This window comes from Hypanus sabinus, chromosome 16, assembly GCF_030144855.1.
Source record: "Hypanus sabinus isolate sHypSab1 chromosome 16, sHypSab1.hap1, whole genome shotgun sequence".
Taxonomy (NCBI): Eukaryota; Metazoa; Chordata; class Chondrichthyes; order Myliobatiformes; family Dasyatidae; genus Hypanus; species Hypanus sabinus.
In genome coordinates, this window is record NC_082721.1 from 56,213,464 (window position 1) to 56,233,477 (window position 20,014).

Sequence of the window (20,014 nt, forward strand, 5' to 3'; positions counted from 1 at the left end):
TAGCTCTTATACAATTATGTTGAAAAGTGGCTCTTTTTGCTTTTTGCTCTGGATTTGCCTGCCTGCCACTTTTACTTTTCACCTTACTACTTTTTGCTTCAACCCTCATTTTACACCCCTCTGTCTCTCTGCACTTGTTCCCATCCCCCTGCCACATTAGTTTAAAGCCTCCTGAACAGCAGTAGCAAACGCTCCCCCTAGGACATTGGTTCCAGTCTAGCCCAGGTGCAGACCGTCCTGTTTATACCAGTCCCACCTCCCCCAGAACTGGTTCCAATGCCCCAGAAATTTGAATCCCTCCCCCTTCCACCAATTTTCAAGCTACGTATTCATCTGAAATATCCTCCTATTTCTACTCTGACTAGCACGTGGCACTGGTAGTAATCCAGAGATTATTACCTTTGTGGTCCTACTTTTTAGTTTATCTCCTAACTCCCTAAATTCACCCTGTAGGACCTCATCCCATTTTTTACCTATATCGTTAGTACCTATGTGCACCACGACCTCTGGCTGTTCACCCTTCCATTCCAGAATGTCCTGCAGCCGCTCAGAGACATCCTTGACCCTTGCACCAGGGAGGCAACATACCATCCTGGAGTCTCGTTTGCGGCCGCCGAAATGCCTATCTATTCCCCTTACAATCAAATCCCCTATCACTATAGCTCTCCCACTCCTTTTCCTTCCCTCCTGTGCCGCAGAGCCACCCATGGTGCAATGAACTCGGCTGCTGCTGCCTTCCCCTGATGAGACATCTCCCCCAACAGTATCCAAAACAGTATATCTGTTTAGGAGGGAGATGACCTCAGGGGACTCCTGCACTACCTGCCTACTGCTATGCTGTCTAGTGGCCACCCCTTCCCTTTCTGCCTGTGTAGCTTTTACCTGCGGTGTGGCCAACTCACTGAACGTGCTATTCACGACTTTCTCAGCATCACGGATGTTCCAGTATGAATCCAATCGCAGCTCCAGACACTCAATGCGGTCTGCCAGAAGCTGCAGTTGGACAGACTTCCTGCACACATAGTCGTCAGGGACACTGGAAGTATCCCTGATTTCCTACATGCTGCAGGCTGAACAAAGAATCTCAGCTGCTATGACCTACCCAATACTTGCCTCAACTTTTGAAACTTTCTCCTTTGAAAGGAACTTACCCGGCCTCACCTCACTTGGAGTGAAGCTCGTCCTCTGCTTCTTCTCATTGAAGCCTCTTGAGTCAAAGCCTCAAATCCCCACTCCTTCACTGGCCGCTTTCCACAGGCTGCTCCGCTTGAGGTAACCCTCTATTTATTTGTTTGAACTTTTCAAACTGCATGGTCCCCTGACCTCGATTGCCCAATCAGCTGCTTTCTGCTGGTGGACATGGTGGACTGAAGAACATGGTTCCTGTTTGAAGTTATGTGATTTCTTGGCCCATGTGGACATTTCTTGCTGTGATGCTGTTTAGGGTAGAACACCTTCAAACCAGAACTAACTGAGTCGAACTTGACCTCAGTGCCTGGACAAGGACCCAAACAATCATTCATGATTTGTAGACTCAAGTCAAAGGCTTCTGTAGTGACTTGTTGGTGATTTCTGGAGCATTGTAGTTTCTGCAGGTAATAAGTTTAACAATATCCAGGGAAGAGTGGTTAATCAAACTTCAGTAACTGTGTGGGAGAGGAAAGTTGGTGATTCATCAGAAATAGTACAAATACAGCATGTACCTCCTGACAACTGCCTGATCATACTCTTGAGACTCTTGAGGGGGCCATATGCTTAAACCCCTGTGGTATCTGAGTGCCTAGAGAGATATAATTTTTACAACTTCTAACTGAAGGAGTGCTAATAACTAGAAACTTCTGAGTTAGATAAGAGCCCTGAGAAGTTGGCTGAGTGTTCATCGCATATATCCAGCCGTTCATGTCAACATATGGTTGGCCTGGTCCAACAGGAGAGAACAGGTGCTTGAGTACTTTTTAATCCCAGACACTATCAGAGTTTTGGAATCAAGCTCAGAAATTTTGACTCAGTAATGTTTTAAAGTCTGTACCAACACTCAAAAAAAGGAGAGATACAGGGAGCTGGAATCTGCTTTTTCAGGAGGGTCATTATGAAATTTTGCCTTAAACCAAAAGGAAATCACAATTAAAATCTTCCATGTAAGTGAGGTTTTGCCTTAAAACTAACAGTATTGCCCTCATGGGAGGGTAACCTGCTGTCGTGGGTGTTGTCCTGTTGGAATGATCCGATGTTTTCACAGAAGGGTGGTGAGAAGACACAGGGTTCAGCTAATGGGGAGCAAGAAAAGGATTTTCTGGTCTCTGCTGTTACACAGAGACTATTGTAATCTTTGTTGAAGGCATTTCACAACCAAAGAGAGAATTTTATTTGGTCATTTACTGACAATCCTATGGGATCTCTGCAGTCAGTTGAAATTGGTCAGGGCATGAAGGGATACGAGGAGAAGACAGGAGACTGGGGCTGAGGGGAAAAATGGATCAGCCATGAAGAAATGGCAGAGGAGAAGGCCTAATTTTGCTCCTATGTCTTATGCTCTTTTGGAATTCATTTGGCAGCACACAGTAAATGTAAGCAACAGGCTCCTCAGAATTCTACAGGAGGGCAGAGCTTATGGGTCATGCCATCTTGAACTTCACTCCATTTCTCACTGCCTCATTGAAGGTGATGCTGAATTTCACCATGAAACTACATTTTAATCAGGTCAAGTCAAGTTCATTGTCATGTGCACAGGTATGGTGAGCCACAGGTAAACTTGCAGCAACATTAGAGGCAAAAAAATCATAACTTAGAATACATAAGAATGAGATTGAAGAAAAATACTTTGCAAAGCAAAACATGAGTGCAGAAAGCAAAGACAGAAACAAACACAATCACAAATGAAGAGCCTCCTGAGACTTGGCCAGTGTTCCACATTTCCTTGGGTGTAGCTTCCCATCACATCATATCATAAGCCCATCTGTATATTGTACACTGCACACATTACTCCTGACCTGACCAAAGTGTGGATGCATGAAACAGAATATCACAGTATTTAATTATATGGTGAGAGATTAGATAATGCAGATGTTCACAAGAACCGAGGCGTGTCTGTGCAAAAGCTACTGCAAGATTGAAAGCAATTCAGAAGACCTAATATCATATTGCCTTTTGTTTTGGTGCAGGAGGAAAGATGCACCTGGGCCAGGATGAGACCAAGCCTGGAACCTTGTGCCCAGTTTTAGCCTCCTTACCCAAGAAAGAATATGCTTGCTGAAGAGAGAGAGCCAGATTTGCTGTCAGAGAGATTGAGACCTGCTTTAAGAGAATCAGAAGTGAACTCATTGAAACTTAAATTTTCTTAAGGTGCTTCAGTTTTCCTCCACTGACAAGTTGAGAACCAGTTGTAGAGTAAGGGTTGGGCTCTTTAGGAGAAATTCCTTCAGTCAAAGGCTGGTAAATCTTTGAAATTCTCTACCTGAAGCTTGGTCAGAGTTCATTCAGAATAGAAATAACTTCTGGATATTTGTAGGGGACAAGACAGGAAAATGGCCATGAAACGTGAGATCAGTCATGAACCTGATGAATGCTGGAGCAAACCTAAAGGTTCTCTCCTGTTCTCAGGTCTCATGCACTAATGTAATGATCTGTCTAATCACTTCACTTACTTTACTGCAACTATAAATTCCACTAACCTCTTGCTCAATCTTTGTCAGATGTTTGTTAACCTTAAGTCAACAACTGATCTGACGTTCTTGTCCAATATGGTTCTTAGGTTTTTATATCAACCTCAAAGCTTCCAAAAATAAATAACTGAAAGGCGTTTATTTAACACCTACAACGTGCAAAGGCCAACCCTGATGATAATATGAAAAGTGCTTTCCAAACCTAGTTCTGCTGTGTTCGATGTTCAGTGTGATTGCTCGCCAGCTGTTATTGAATGTCTCTTGGTCATACAGTCATAAAGTCCTAGAGAAGCATAATACAGAAACAGGCCCTTTGACCCATCTAGTCCATGCCAAAACCACTTAAACTGTCTCCTCACATCGACCTGCCCTGGGATCATAATCCTTCATATCCCTATTATCCATGTATTTATCCAAACTTCTCTAAAACATTGAAATCGAGCCCGCATGGACCACTCATTCCACACTCTCACTGCCTTCTGAATGAAAAAGATTCCCCTCATGTTCCTCTTAAATTTCTAACCTTTCATCCTTAACCCACGACCTCTGGTTGTAGTCCTACCCAACCTCAGTGGAAAAAGTCTGCTTGCATTTATCTATAATTTTGTATACCTCTATAAAATCTCCTTTAAATTTTCTACGTTCTAAAGAATACAGCTCTAAGATATTCAATCTTTCCTTATAACTCAAGTCTTCCACACCCAGCAATATCCTTGTAAATTTTCTCTGCACTCTTTCAAACTTGTTTACGTCTTTCCTGTAGGTAGGTGCCAAAACTGCACATAGTACTCCAAATTAGGTCTCACCAACACCTTATACAACTTCAACATAACATCCCATCTACTGAACTCAATACATTGACTTATGAAGGCCAAAGTGCCAAAAGCTTTCTTTACAACCTTATCTACCCTTTCAATGAATTATGGGCCTGTATTCCCAGATCCCTTTGTTTTCACACACATCTTAGTGCTCTACTGTTCACTGTGTAAGACCTACCCTGGGTGGTCCTACTGAAGTGCAAAACTTCACACTTGTCCACATTAAATTCAATCTGCAATTTTTCAACCCATTTTTCCTTTGAACTCATTTCCTCTCTGACTCTGGTGTCACAATTCACTTTATCAGAGAGTGAATGTAATGGTGATTGCACAATGCAGATTTGCTGAGCAGATTGACAGTGATGCAACATGACCCACTAACTAACTTATGCTACCGTCAACTGTAGAGTGAGATACGAAACAGTATCAGTGGTGTTGTTGATGGGAAGGAAGGCAATTGTGGGTCACAGGGTGAAGTTGATCTGTGGGTAACGTGGGCAGGACAATGTGAGTGGAATTTAATCCTGATGGGTATGAGGCAATGTGCTTTGGGAGGACTGATAAGGGTAGGACCACCACAACAAATGGTAAAGAAACTTGGGAGTCCTTGTGCAGGTTTCCCTTAAGGTTAATTTGCAGGTTGTGTTGGTGGTGAGGAAGGAAAATGTGCTGTTTGCATTCATTTTGAGAGGACTAGAATATAAAAGCCAGGATGTAATGTTGACACTTTATAAAGAGGTCTTTTCTATAAGTGTATACCTCAGATAAATACTTTGTGGAGATTTGTGTTTCCTTCTGAACCCTATTTTTATACATGTTGCATAAAGAAGTAATTTAATAGAGATGCAAGAACAGGCTGAGTAACATTGGAATTTTCTAAAGGACTTAGCAGAGGTTGTGCTGTGCAACACGTGGCCCAGAGTTAGTCATTCCTCTGAGACAGTCCTCCATGCACAATCACACAGCAATAGCACTGAATCCGTGCCCCTAACCCCGACAATATGGTATAGTATTACACAGTGACCAGGAATATCCTGGGCTGAGAATTGTCCTGAGCAGCAGAGGGGGAAGCCAACGGAAAGTTGCTTAGAAGATTTTTGAAAAACCAGAATCAGAAGCAGAATCAAGTTTATTATCACCAGCATGTGATGTGAAAGCTGTTAACTTGGCAGCAGCAATTGAATGCAATACATAATCTAGCAGAGAGAAAAAATATTATAATAAATAAAATAAAAATAATAATAATAAATAAACAAGTAAATCAATTACGTATAGTGAATAGATTTAAAAATCATGCAAAAACAGAAATACTGTATATTAAAAAAGTGAGGTAGTGCCCAAAGATTCAATATCGATTTAGGAATCAGATGGCAGAAGGGAAGAAGCTGTTACTGAATCACTGAGTGTGTGCTTTCAGGCCTCTGTACCTCCTACCTGATGGTAACAGTGAGAAGAGAGCATGCTCTGGGTGCCTGAGGTCCTTAATAATGGATGCTGCCTTTCTGAGACACCGCTCCCTAAAGATGTCCTGGGTAATTTGTAGGCTAGTACCCAAGATGGAGCTGACTGGATTTACAATCTTCTACAGCTTCTTTCAGTCCTGTGCAGTAGCCCCTCAATACCAAACAGTGAGCAGCCTTTCAGAATGCTCTCCACGATACATCTATAGAAGTTTTTGAGTGTACTTGTTGACATGCGAAGTCTCTTCAAACTCTTAATAAAGTATAGCTGTTGTCTTGCCTTCTTTATAACTACAGGTTAGATCCTCAGAGATCTTGACACCCAGATACTTGAAGCTGCTCACTCTCTCCACTTCTGATCCCTCTATGAGGACTGGCATGTGTCCCTTCATCTTACCCTGGAAAGGAATCCAGTGTGACAGATGCTGAGAGGCACATCAACAAAACCTTTACACTGGCCATTGAGATATGGTGATGCCTGACTTTAATGTCTGGACAAAAGGGTTTCTCCACCAACAGGGAGAAACCATGTACATATTATCCCCAGGACTGGGAGAAAGGGCACAAATTCACAAACTCCTCACACACAAGCCAGTCTCTGTACACCATCCACCATGATCCACAACAATCCTTTGTCCCATTACAAAAACAATAGCTTGAATTTTATCTTTATGATGTTCAGAAGAATTTGGAAGTCCAAGCATACAATTCCCTGTAAGTGGATGTGCAGCATTTTTTCCAGAGTTGGGAAGCAAAAACTAGAGGAAATACTTTTATGGAGAGGGAGGAGATTTAACAAGAAAGCAAAGAAGCAACTTTTTCACCCAAAAAATGGTCAGTATGTATATAGAATGAGCTGTCAGAGGAAGTGGTTAAAGCAAGCACATTAACAACAAAGAGGTACTTGGACAAGTACATGAATAGGAAAGGGTTAGAGAAATATGGGCCAAACTCAGACAAACGAGATGAGCTTAGGTAGAAATCTTGGTCAGCACGTTGACCAGTTGAGCAAAAGGGCCTGTGTGACTATGTGACTCTATGATTCTATAAGTAGATAGGATAGTAGAAGCTTTTTGCCTTCATTGAGCAGGGCACTGAATGTGGGTGCAGTTGTATAAAGCTACACTTGGAGTATTGTGTACATTTCTGGACACCCCAACACAGGAAGGATGTGGGGGCAGTTGGGGAGGGTGCAGAAAAATTTTGCTCTCTGCTTCTTTCTTGACAAATCTGTCTCAGATTCAGGATCAATTCCTGAGGATTGGAGAATGGCTAATGTTATCCCACTTTTTAAGAAAGGAGGGAGGGAGAAAACAGAGAACTATCAACCTGTCAGCCTGACATTGGTGGTGGGGAAGATGCTAGAGTCCATTATTAAAGATGAAATAGTGGCATATCTAGATAGCAGTGATAGGATTGGGCCGAGCCAGCATGGATTTACCAAGGGTAAATCATGCTTGACTAATCTGTTGGAGTTTTTCGAGGATGTAACCAGGAAGTTAGACGGGGGAGATCCAGTGGATGTAGTGTACCTCAATTTTCAGAAGGCATTTGATAAGGTCCCACATAGGAGATTGGTGGGTAAAATCTAAGCTCATGGCACTGGGGGGGAAGACATTGACATGGATAGAAAACTGGTTGGCAGATAGAAAGCAAAGGGTAGCGGTGAATGGGTGTTTCTCCGAATGGCAGGTGGTGACTAGTGGGGTGCCACAGAGTTCGGTATTGGGACCACAGCTGTTTATGATTTACATTAACGATTTAGATGAAGGCATTGAGAATAACATCAGCAAATTTGCTGATAATACTAAGCTGGCTGGCAGTGTGACATGTGATGAGGATGTTAGGAGAATTCAGGGTGACTTGGATAGGCTGGGTGAATGGGCAGATACTTGGCAGATGACGTTTAATGTGAATAAGTGTGAGGTTATCCACTTTGGGAGTAAGAACAGGAAGGCAGGTTATTATCTGAACAGAGTAGAGTTAGGTAAGGGAGAAATACAAAGAGGTCTAGGAGTCCTTGTTCATCAGTCACTGAAGGTGAATGAGCAAGTGCAGCAGGCAGTGAAGAAGGCTAATGGAATTATTACAAAGGGAATTGAGTACAAGAGCAAGGAAATCCTCTTGCATTTGTACAGAGCCCTGGTGAGACCACACCTGAAGTATTGTGTACAGTTTTGGTCTCCAGGGTTAAGGAAGGACATCCTGGCTGTAGAGGAAGTGCAGCGTAGATTCACGAGGTTAATTCCTGGGATGTCTGGACTGTCTTACGCAGAGAGGTTAGAGAGACTGGGCTTGTACACACTGGAATTCAGGAGATTGAGAGGGGATCTGATTGAAACATATAAGATTATTAAGGGATTGGATGAGATAGAGGCAGGAAATATGTTCCAGATGCTGGGAGAGTCCAGTGCCAGAGGGCATGGTTTGAGAATAAGGGGTAGGTCATTTAGGACAGAGTTAAGGAAAAACTTCTTCTCCCAGAGAGTTGTGGGGGTCTGGAATGCACTGCCTCAGAAGGTAGTGGAGGCCAATTCTCTGGATGCTTTCAAGAAGGAGCTAGATAGGTATCTTATGGATAGGGGAATCAAGGGATATGGGGACAAGGTAGGAACCGGGTATTGATAGTAGATGATCAGCCATGATCTCAAAATGGTGGTGCAGGCTCGAAGGGCCAAATGGTCTACTTCTACACCTATTGTCTATTGTCTATTGTCACATCAGAGAAGCCTTAAAGCTCTCTACTTCTTTTTAGACAACAGACCTAACCAGTTCCACTTCACCACCACTTTACTCTGGCAGAAATAGTTCTCACCCTCAATAATTTCTCTTTCAGGTTCTTCCACTTCTTCCAAATCCAAGGTGTAGCAATGGGCACCTTCAAGGGCCCCAGCTATGCTTGCTCTTTTGTTGGCTTCATGGAAGAGTCCGTGTTCCAAGCTTCTGGGTAATGCTCCCAAACTCGTTCTACCCTACATTGACAACTGCATTGGTGCTGCTTCCTGCACACATGCTCTCATCAATTTCATCAACTTCACCATGTCCTCCAATATACTTGGCCCATCTCTAACACCTCTTTCTTCTTTCCTCTTCCCCCTTTCTCAGTCTCTCTGTCTCCATCTCTGTTGACAAACTGTCTGTTGAAATCTTTTATAAACCTACTGACTCGCACAGCTATCTTGACTGTACCTCTCCTCCCCTGTCACTTGTAAAAATGCTATTCCCATGTCTCAGTTTCTCCATCTCTGTCACACATTCTCAGGATCCTAACCTCACACATCCGAGAACAGCTGAGATATCTTCCTTCAGTGAACAGGGTTTCCCTTCCACCACTACCGATGCTGCCCCCACCCGCATCTCCTACATAGACCATTCAATAGTCTTATAGCAATGAGGTCAACATTGTTCATGAGGCTGGCGGTACATGAGTTCAGGCTTCTTCCCATTGGGAAAGGGTGAAAGAGAGGGAGGTAGGGTCTTTGATTATGCTAGTTGCTTCACCAAGGCAGTGAAAATCCCAAAGACCTCTATAGATTGAGTGCATTAAGAGTGAGTGCAACAGGATGCAGAAGTGGGCTGAGAAGTGGCAGATGGAGTTCAACCCAGAGAAGTGTGAGGTGTTACACTTTGGAAGGACAAATTCCAAGGCAGAGTACAAAGTAAGTGGCAGGATAGTTGGGTGTGTGGAGGAGCAGAGGGATCTGGGGGTACATGTCCACAGATCCCTGAAAGTTGCCTCACAGGTAAATAGGATAGTTAAGAAAGCTTATGGAGTGTTAGCTTTCATAAGTCGAGGGATAGAGTTTAAGAGTCGCGAGGTAATGATGCAGCTCTATAAAACTCTGGTTAGGCCACACTTGGAGTACTGTGACCGGTTCTGGTCAGCTCATTATAAGAAGGATGTGGAAGCACTGGAAAGGGTATAGAGGAGATTTACCAGGATGCTGCCTGGTTTAGAGAGTATGCATTATGATCAGAGATTAAGGGAGCTAGGGCTTTACACTTTGGAGAGAAGGATGATGAGAGGAGACATGATAGAGGTATACAAGGTATTAAGAAGAATAGATAGAGTGGACAGCCAGCACCTCTTCCCCAGAGCACCACTGCTCAATACAAGAGGTCATGGCTTTAAGGTAAGGGGTGGGAAGTTAAAAGGAAAGTTTTTTTACTCAGAGAGTGGTTGGTGCGTGGAATGCACTGCCTGAGTCTGTGGTGGAGGCAGATACACTAGTGAAATTTAAGAGACTACTAGACAGGGATATGGAGGAATTTAAGGTGGGGCGATATATGGGAGGCAGGGTTTAAGGGTCAGCACAACATTGTGGGCCAAAAGGCCTGTACTGTGCTGTACTATTCTATGTTCTATGTTCTATCTGTATTAATGATTTGTGAATGACACCAAGATTTGTGACAGCAAGGAAGGCTGTCAAAGCTTGCAGGATCTGGACCGGTGGGAAAGATGAGCTGAAAAATGGCATTGAAATTCAATGCACCATTTCCTTCTTGAAGTCAATCATTACCTCTTTTGACAAACAATGAGCGAAAGGTTGTTGTCATGACACCATGTCACTAAGTGCTCCTTCCTGTTCTCCAATTCAGGATCAGTTCCTGAAGATTGGAGAGTGGCTAATGTTGTCCCACTTTTCAAGAAGGGAGAGAAGGAGAAAACGGAGAACTAACGTCAGTCGTGGGGAAGATGCTTGAGTCCATTATTAAGGACGAAATAGTGGCACATCTAGATGGCAGAAATAGGATTAGGCCGAGCCAGCATGGATTTACCAAGGGCAAATCATGCTTGACTAATCTGTTGGAGTTTTTTGAGGGTGTAACAAGGATGTTAGATGAGGGTAAGCCAGTAGATGTTGTGTACCTAGATTTTCAAAAGGCATTCGATAAGGTCCCACATAGGAGATTGGTGAGTAAAATCAGAGCTCATGGCATTGGGGGCAGGGTTTCAACATGGATAGAAAACTGGTTGGCAGATAGAAAGCAAAGGGTAGCAGTGAATGGGTGTTTCTCGGACTGGCTGGAGGTGACTAGTGGGGTACCACAGGGCTCTGTATTGGGACCACAGCTCTTTACGATTTATGTCAATGATTTAGATGAGGGCATTGAAAACTATATCAGCAAGTTTGCTGACGATACTAAACCGGGTGGCAGTGTGACATGCGAAGAGGACGTTAGGAGAATACAGGGAGACTTGGATAGGCTGAGTGAGTGGGCAGATACTTGGCAGATGTCATTCAATGTGAATAAATGTGAAGTTATCCACTTTGGAAGCAGGAACAAGAGGGCAGAGTATTGTCTGAACGATGTCGAGTTAGGTAAGGGAGAAATGCAAAGAGACCTAGGAGTCCTAGTTCACCAGTCAATGAAGGTGAATGAGCAAGTGCAACAGGCAGTGAAGAGGGCAAATGGAATGTTGGCCTTTGTTACAAGGGGAATTGAATACAAGAGCAAGGATGTTCTTTTGCATTTGTACAGGGCCCTGGTGAGACCACACCTGGAATATTGTGTACAGTTTTGGTCTCCAGGTTTAAGGAAGGACATTCTGGCAATTGAGGAAGTGCAGCGTAGATTCACTAGGTTGATTCCTGGGATGGCAGGGCTGTCTTACGCAGAGAGATTGAAGAGATTGGGCTTGTACACGCTGGAATTGAGGAGATTGAGAGGGGATCTGATTGAAACGTTTAAGATAATTAAAGGATTTGATAGGATTGAGGCAGGAAATATGTTCCAGATGTTGGGAGAGTCCAGTACCAGAGGGCATGGATTGAGAATAAGAGGTCAGTTATTTAAAACAGAGTTGAGGAAGAGCTTCTTCTCCCAGAGAGTTGTGGAGGTGTGGAATGCACTGCCTCGGAAGACGGTGGAGGCCAATTCTCTGGATGCTTTCAAGAAGGAGCTGGATAGATATCTGATGGATAGGGGAATCAAGGGATATGGGGACAAGGCAGGGACTGGGTATTGATAGTGAATGATCAGCCATGATCTCAGAATGGCGGTGCAGACTCGAGGGGCCGAATGGTCTACTTCTGCACCTATTGTCTATTGTCTATTGTCTATTATTTGGAGACAACCCACAATCGTGATATCATTTGCATAATTTAAGTAGAGTTAGTGCAGAATTGGGCACGCATGGTCGAGAGTGTACAGAAAGTAAAGAGGGCTGCTCTAAATGGCAGGGATAAGTGCCTGGAGGGAGGTCGGTGGGGAGGGATGGGGGGGATGAATGGACAAGGGAGTCGCGTAGGGAGCAATCCCTGTGGAAAGCTGAGAGTGGGGGGGAGGGGAAGATGTGTCTGGTAGTGGGATCCCGTAGGAGGTGGCGGAAGTTACGGAGGATTATACGTTGGATCTGTAGGCTGGTAGGGTGATATGTGAGGACCAGGGTGCTCTATCCCTGGTGGGCTGGCAGGGGAATGGGGTGAGGGCAGAGGTGCGTGAAATACGGGAGATGCGATGGAGGGCAGAGTTGATAGTGGATGAAGGGAAGCCCCTTTCTTTAAAAAAGGGAGAAATCTCCTTTTTCCTAGAATGAAAGGCTTCATCCTGAGAGCAGCTGCGGCAGAGGCGGAGGAATTGTGAGAAGGGGATGGCATTTTTGCAGGAGATAGGGTGGGAGGAGGAATAGTCTAGGTAGCTGTGAGAGTCTGCCCTCACCCCATCCCCTGCATTTATTATTGTACTATTCTAAGTTTCAAGTTTTGTATTCATTGTTTTAAATTCTATATTCTGTGGTCTGTGTATTCTGTTCTATGTTAATTCTCCCAAGCATAGCAAAATATCCCACAGTATTTAACACTAACCATTTGGGAAGATATTAAGAGAGGCAAGCAAACTTTGGTCATAGAGGAAACTTGTAAGGAATACATTCTGCAAAAAATGACTCATAAATTTTATTTCAAGCACAGAGTGGACACCTGTTGCCCTGTGAGCCACTACCCCAGAACACCTGATTCAACCCTAGACTAATCACAGGACAATTTACAATGACTAAATAACTAGCAGCCGGTATGTCTGTGGACTGTGGGAGTAACTGGAGAAAACCCACCCATTGCACATGGAAGTCTCCTTGCAAATAACATACAGACACCTTACAGATGACGTTGGAAATGAACTCCAAACTCCAATGCCCCAAGCTGTTACAGAGTTGTGCTAACAGCTATGCTACTGTGACACCTGTAGAGAAGGAGAGTGACAGGGAGTGGTCCAAAGGGCCCTGAGCTGAGGGCAACAATGGGAGCTACAATGGAAAGCACATTTCTTTGCACATGGACTCCTGCTACGGTACCCTCTCCTCTTCTGCATTCAAGGCAAAGCACATTCCCACAGAAGTTACTTCCCATATTAATTTTCACATGATTGGCTGCCCACGTCTTGCTCAACCCAAGCATTACCCCACCCAGATCTGCTCAGCACAAGTTCCCAGTGGAAACCCAAAGCTAAACCAAACTGCAAGATTCAGTTTCAGATTTAAGTCGGTTTATTATCATATACACCAGCATGAAATCAAATTATTTGTTCAAATACAAGTAATACAGCAGAAAGAGAAATGCTGTAAAAAGAGAAAAGTCTGACTTAGTGTAATCACAAACACTAAAGTGGCAATAATAGAAACATAGAAAAACCTACAGCACAATACAGGCCTTTCAGCCCACAATGCTGTGCTGAACATGAACTTTGGAAATTACCTAGAGTTATCCAGAGCCCTCTATTTTTCTAAGCTCCATGTACTTGTTCAGGAGCCTCTTAAAAGTCCCTATTGTATCCACATGCAGTAACTGAGAGAGCGACAGTTAAAGTTAAGAATTCGAGAACCATAAGACCATAAGCCATCGGAGCAGAATTAGGCCATTCAACCCATAAGTCTGTTCCATCTGTTACATCCGTAGCCCCCTCCTTTGTGAGAATCGCAAGATCACTTGTTGGGTTGGGAAAAGAGACGTGCAGGCTAGCGATGTAAAGCTACGGGACATGGCCATATGGCCATTGTCTCTTGGAGACAGATTTGTGGATTGAGATGCTCTGCTACGTGAATGCCCTCGGGCAAAGTGGGCTGGTTGAGGGAGAGATTGCATCACCCCCAACCTAATTGACATCTACGACCCTGCGAGTCAGAATAAAAGAGGGGCTGTAGGAACAACCCCTCAGACGCACCAGAAGAAACGTTAAGCGACCACGTAACAGCAGATGGTCATCGGAAACCAAGCCACGTGCGTTCAATTCCGTGGCTGGAATTGGTGGCTGAAACCACGGAAAACGGCTTTTTAGTAACAACGGGGAAACCCGCTCCCCTGACTCAACGGATTAGCATCATAAAAGATTTGGGCAAATTTAAACGCCTCCCTCTCTTAAACCCAAAACGCTGCAGCCTGAACAAGCTAATGACTTTTATATTTCCATCGGACAATACATTATCCCCTAGACAATGTTAGAGTTACGTTTTATTGGTTATGATCATACCTGCGCTTTAGATTTAGTATTGACGACGTATATTATCTGTATGTTTGCATTAATCTTATTTTTGTGCCCCTTTATCAATAAATACTTTTTAAAATAGTACCATCAGACTTCAACAGACCTCTCTATCTTTGCTGGTAAGTGATCCAGTTACGGGAATTCGTAACACATCATTCATAGCTGATCCCAGATCCCACTCAACCCCATATACCTGCCTTAAATATACCCATGGACTTGGCCTCCACTTCAGTCTGTGGCAGAGCACTCCACAGATTCAGTACTCTCTGGCTAAAAAAATTCCTTTTTACCCCTGTTCTAAAGTCTCTAGTTCTAATTACCCCCACCATAGGAAATAACCTCTGCACATCCACCCTTTCAACGTCTGTAGGTTTCAATGGGTTCTCCCTCACATTATTTTAAAAGTAGCAGCCTCACCGGGAAGGAGACATGAGAGAAGGGCCTGATTCAGGAGTCTGACTGAGGTGGAGTAGAAGCCGTTCGTGAGTCCAAACAGCTGGATTTCCAGACTCCTGTATCTTTTCCTAGAAGGTATATGAGAGAACAAAAGAGAGAAAGAGAGAGAGACACTACATCCCAGAAAGGAGCATGAAGGTGGGCACAAGTTCATGGGGTAACAACTCCACTAAATATAAAGTCTGGTAGAGTAATCATTCTAGTCAACTTTGATGTCCCCCTAAAGAGGTGTATATTGGTGTGTCCTCAGGTGATTGTAGAGGCTGATTCTGGATCAACACATTCTCCTTTATGGAGAATGCCAGAAATATCTTCTCTTGCTTTTCTCAACATCCTGAGGTATATCCTATCAGGAACTGGGGCTGTAACCACTTTAATACTCTTTAAAAAACTGAAAAACAACCCTTCCCAATCAACTTTTGGAAGTAGGTACAGAGGAGATGTCAGGGTAAGCTTTTTTTACGCAGAGAGTGGTGAGAATGTGGAATGGGCTGTCGGCGGTGGTGGTGGAGGTGGAAACAAAAGGGTATTTTAAGAGACTCCTGGATGGCTACATGGAGCTTAGAAAAATAGAGGGCTATGGGCAAAGCCTAGGTAGTTCTAAGGTAGGGACATGTTTGGGACAGCTTTGTGGGCTGCAGGGCCTGTATTGTGCTTTATGTTTTCTATGTTTCTAACTCTCCTTAGTTTCTGCCTAATCCTCTCATAATTTACTCTTTTCCAATTTAATATTTTCCTGCAAAGTCCATTTTATGCTTATCTACAGATATATTAAAACTTAAGAAGTTGTTATTGCTGTTCCCTAGCTGCTCACCCACTGAGAGGTCAGTCACCTAACATGGCTCATTATCAAACCAGATCCAGTACAGCCCTTGCTCTCAAGAACCCCTCCTGGGTGCATCTAATAAATTCTGCCCCTTTTGCACTAAGAAAGTCCCACTTCATATTAGGGAAGCTTAAGTCCCCCATGACAACAATACTCTTGATTTTACACCTTTCTTTAACCTGCCTGCATATTTGTTCCTCAATGTGCTGGTGGCTCTTGAGGGGTCTGTAGTACAATCCCATCAGTGATTTACCCTTCTTGTTTTGAAGTTCTACCCCTATCGACTCAGTGGACGGGCCCTCTACTACGATCTCTCTGAGTGCAATTGATATTGTCCCTGATTGGTAGTGCAACTCCCCTAACTATTTTACCCCTTCCCTAACTTTTCGAAAACATCAAAACCCTGGGACATTAAGCACCTATTCCTGTCCCTCTCTTAACCAAGTCTCTATAATTGCCAAAGCATTATCATAAGAATAAAGCATCACAGCCATTGATAATGTTAGATTTCACCTTGTGATGTGCCTGCAAACCCTGCCAAAGCTGTTGTGCATCCAATTCTGTTTCTAACTTCATTGTTTTTTTCACTCATAAAATGGTCTTCCATAGGTCATACCTGGACTTCTTGTATAGTTCTGCAGCACCGGCCTTGAACACCACAAATCTATCCCTCACTAAGCTGTGAATCTCCGGGTTTACCCACAGCTTTTGGGTTTGGTATTCCTTGTATGTTCTCAAAGGCACACACGTCATGATGAAGTCAGTGGCAACTGTGCATATTCATTCATATTCAAAGATAAATTCCTGTATGTTGTCCAGCCACCAATGCAAAGCAGTCCAGTAAGCACTTCTCCTCCTTTGACTTTCGTGGTCCTCACCGCTGCTGCTGCAGTACTCGGTCTCTACCTGTGTAACGTTCTCCTTCGCGTGTACTAATAACGCCGAATTCAACGTCGAGATAAACCACAGTCAATGAAACCAGATCGCAGTAAGATTAACCATTTACTGTTCACTCTTCACATTAACATATGGTGAAAACTGTTGATAAAACAATACAAGATTGATACAGTATTTGTTCCTTCCTTAATGTCACATTTCAATTGTAAATACTTGCAAAGGTGACTATAACTACATTACACTAAGGTGCAGTATACAGGCAGAGTTTACCTGCTCCATTGACTACTTTAAATACACTTCAATGCAAACTATCTGCAACTCTTTAACTAACGAAAGCATAAACATTATCGACCGTCGTTACTTTTAACAGGGTCGGCAGTAACATCTTAGTTCAATATATCGATTATCTATTAACTTACAGCGTTGCTCTCACTGTGATTTCTAATGCCTGCAAAACAACTTCTGCTCAGGTGTGCCTCATGGTGAGCCCCCACCCTCGCGTTAATTTCAAACCGGTACTTTCCCACAAGACGCAGCGAAACCGAATGTGACGTCATCGCATGCCGATATATTTTACATGCAATGAATATACTTTAAACACTTCTAATTCTAACTAGAAAATACTATCGAATGAATTACTAAGCGAAAATATTATAAACTAAATAACTGTCGTAAAGACAGCACACTCCCCGCTTGACCTTCTTAAGGTCATAATGAACAGAGTACAAAACTTAGTCTCTTAATCAATCATTAGGTAGAAGTAGAATTCTGTAACTGGCCTTTGGTAAATTTTCACATCGCCTTGGTCGGTAGTCTTCAATTCGATCTTCCTGACATGTCCATCCCCGCTAGGGAATGTAGCAGTGATTCTGGCCATTGGCCAGCTGTTGCGGGCGATTTGCTTGTCCCTGAGCGGGACTAAGTCTCCAACTTGAAGATTCCTGCAGGGTTCTGTCCACTTTTGTCTCTGTTGCAAAAAGGGTAGATATTTTTGTCTCCAGCGAGACCAGAGCTGATTTGCCAGAGCCTGGACTCGTCTCCATTGCTTTGTGTACAAATCCTCGTCTGAGAAGCCTCCTGGTGGAGGGGGAGCTCCTGCCTTCTGCATAAGGAGCATTGGTGGCGAAAGTATGAAGGGGTTTTCTGGGTCAGAAGACACAGGTAGGAGTGATTGTGCATTTATAATGGCTGTGACCTCTGCCATTAGGGTGCACGGTACCTCGTGGGTCAATCGGGTGCGTTGCTGCATCTCAGGTTTCCTTTTCCGAGTTTTCCGTAAGGACGTGAACCGTTTGACTGCCTGCTCTTTGTTATCTGGTGAGCGCTGGCGTGGTTCTCTGAAAGGCAATGGGGCAACCCCATTATTTGCTTCAGCCCTGAAGACCTTGGTGTCCTTTGTTTTTAAAGAAATGGCATCTTGAGCTGATTGTGCAAGTTTATTTCCGTGCTCGGTTTGAACGAAAACTGACTGACCTAGCGTCTCGTCAGTTACTTTACGCTTGTTAACATCTGGTTGTGCTTCCTTAATGCACGGGACACTCGGGCAGGGTTGAAAGATTGAATGGCGGCCACTCTCTAGCACATTGGTCTTGAGTGTGTTAACCATCGGTTTGTGTACGTCTTCAGGGCACACCCCTCCTATCACCACCCAGCCTAGATCCAAGCGTTGTGCAAAGGGGGTGTCGTGTGGTCCATTGACCTGCTGCCTAACCTTGTGTACCCGGATTACATCTCTTCCTAATAGCAGGAGTATTTCCGCTTTTGGATCCAGTTCTGAGATGTGTTTGGCGATGTGGTGGAGATGTGGCTGGTGTAGCGCCGCACTTGGTGTCAGGATCTCAGTGCGGTTATTCATGATTCCATCGCACTCTAAGAGTGGAGGGAGACAGATGACGACTTTACCATCCAGGGACTCGATCTGGATGCCTTCTGCCTTCCTTCCTTGGGTTTCCATGTTGCCTGAGCAAGTTTTGAGGTAGTATGGGAACTGCTCACTCTCAATGTTGAACAATTTAAAGAACTCTGGACTGACGAGTGAGCGATTGCTCTGATCGTCCAGAATCACATAGGCTTTGATGGCCTTGTCTTTGGCTCCTTTAGGGTACACCCTAGTGAGGCAGATCTTGGAACAAGAACGGCTTGACTGAGCTTGACCGCAAACTTCTGTACAGTTCGAGCTGACAACTGTTGTCCTGGGGTGAGCCTCTCCCTCCCCGCCGTCCTGTTGTGGGGGTGAAGGAGCATCGTCAGTTTGCGGTGACAGGTCAGGATGCATGGCCCCGACGTGATCTGGGCTATCACATTCCGGACACTTCACGGCGATCGTACACTCTCTGGTGAGGTGAGAGGTTGAGGAACAGCATCTAAAACATATTCTTTTCTCCTTGAGAAGGGCCGTCCTCTCTGCAAGGGGTTTTTCCCTAAACATTCTGCATCCTTTGAGGGGGTGAGGTTTGTTATGCAATGGACAATACTTGCTAGGGTCGTTGTTAGTTGTAAGGGCTTCAGTCTTGAGCACTGAGACGGGTTTATCAATGTTGAAAACATTCGAAGAGGATCTACTTGGCTTGGTGTAAATCGTACTGCTTCCTGGACCCGCGAGGCTAGGGTCGTTTCGCTTCTTCGCCTCCCTGCACACAAACCTAGTGAGGAGCTCAAAGGGAGGAAATCGATCATCGTGCTCTTCCTTGTAATCTAAAGCAACGGACAGCCACCTGTCCTGCAGCCCAAAAAGAAGTTTGTCCACGACTTGTCTAATCCCGGATGGAGTATCTAGGTATACTAGACCAGCTGAGTAGCCATCTTCTTTGGCGCCTTGGATCTCCATGAGTAAATCTCCGAATTCTCTTAACTTAATATGATCTTTGGCTGACACCTTAGGAAAGTTTTCCAGATATAGCGCCGCTTCAATAACTTCGGGGGCCCCATAGCCCTCCCGAAGTCTCTCCCACGCTTTGCTTAAAGCTAGCTCGGGTTTGTTGATGTACACTGAACGCATGCGTCTCACCTGTTCGCGTGATTCTTTTCCCAGCCATTTCGCCAGAAGGTCCAACTTTTGGGTTGCACTAAGCTGGACTCCGTCGATCCCGTTGGTGAATGTCGAGTACCATGCACAGTAATTTTCAGGTTTATCATCAAACTGGTACAGTCCCGAAGTGACGAGATCCCGTCGTGCTAAATACTGCATCGTGGGATCGGCTGTAAGCGGCATGCGGGCTGGAGAAGTACGTTGACGCCTATATGACTGAGAGCGTACGTTTCTCATGGAATTTGCCGTCCTGGATTCGACCTCTGCATCTCTTCGCATCAAACTTTGTAAGTTTGGTGTCGAGAAGTATCGGTTGTCAGCTCTTTCATTCTTGACTTCATCACGGAGTCGCGAGGGTAAATTTTCTTCCTCGTATGGATGTGATG

The 20,014-nt window shown here is 44.2% G+C and overlaps 1 protein-coding gene across 1 annotated transcript in view; it reads right to left on the reverse strand.

Moving 5' to 3' along the window:
- The window catches only part of LOC132406319 (uncharacterized), a 104,345-nt gene extending 85,036 nt beyond the window's left edge, over positions 1–19,309 (reverse strand). Inside the window, exon 1 of the mRNA XM_059991823.1 lies at positions 16,320–19,309. Coding sequence (XP_059847806.1) covers positions 17,340–19,028 — 1,689 coding nt within the window. The 5' untranslated portion in view covers positions 19,029–19,309 and the 3' untranslated portion in view covers positions 16,320–17,339. The remainder of the gene's footprint in view (positions 1–16,319) is intronic.
- Positions 19,310–20,014: the final 705 nt, after the last annotated feature.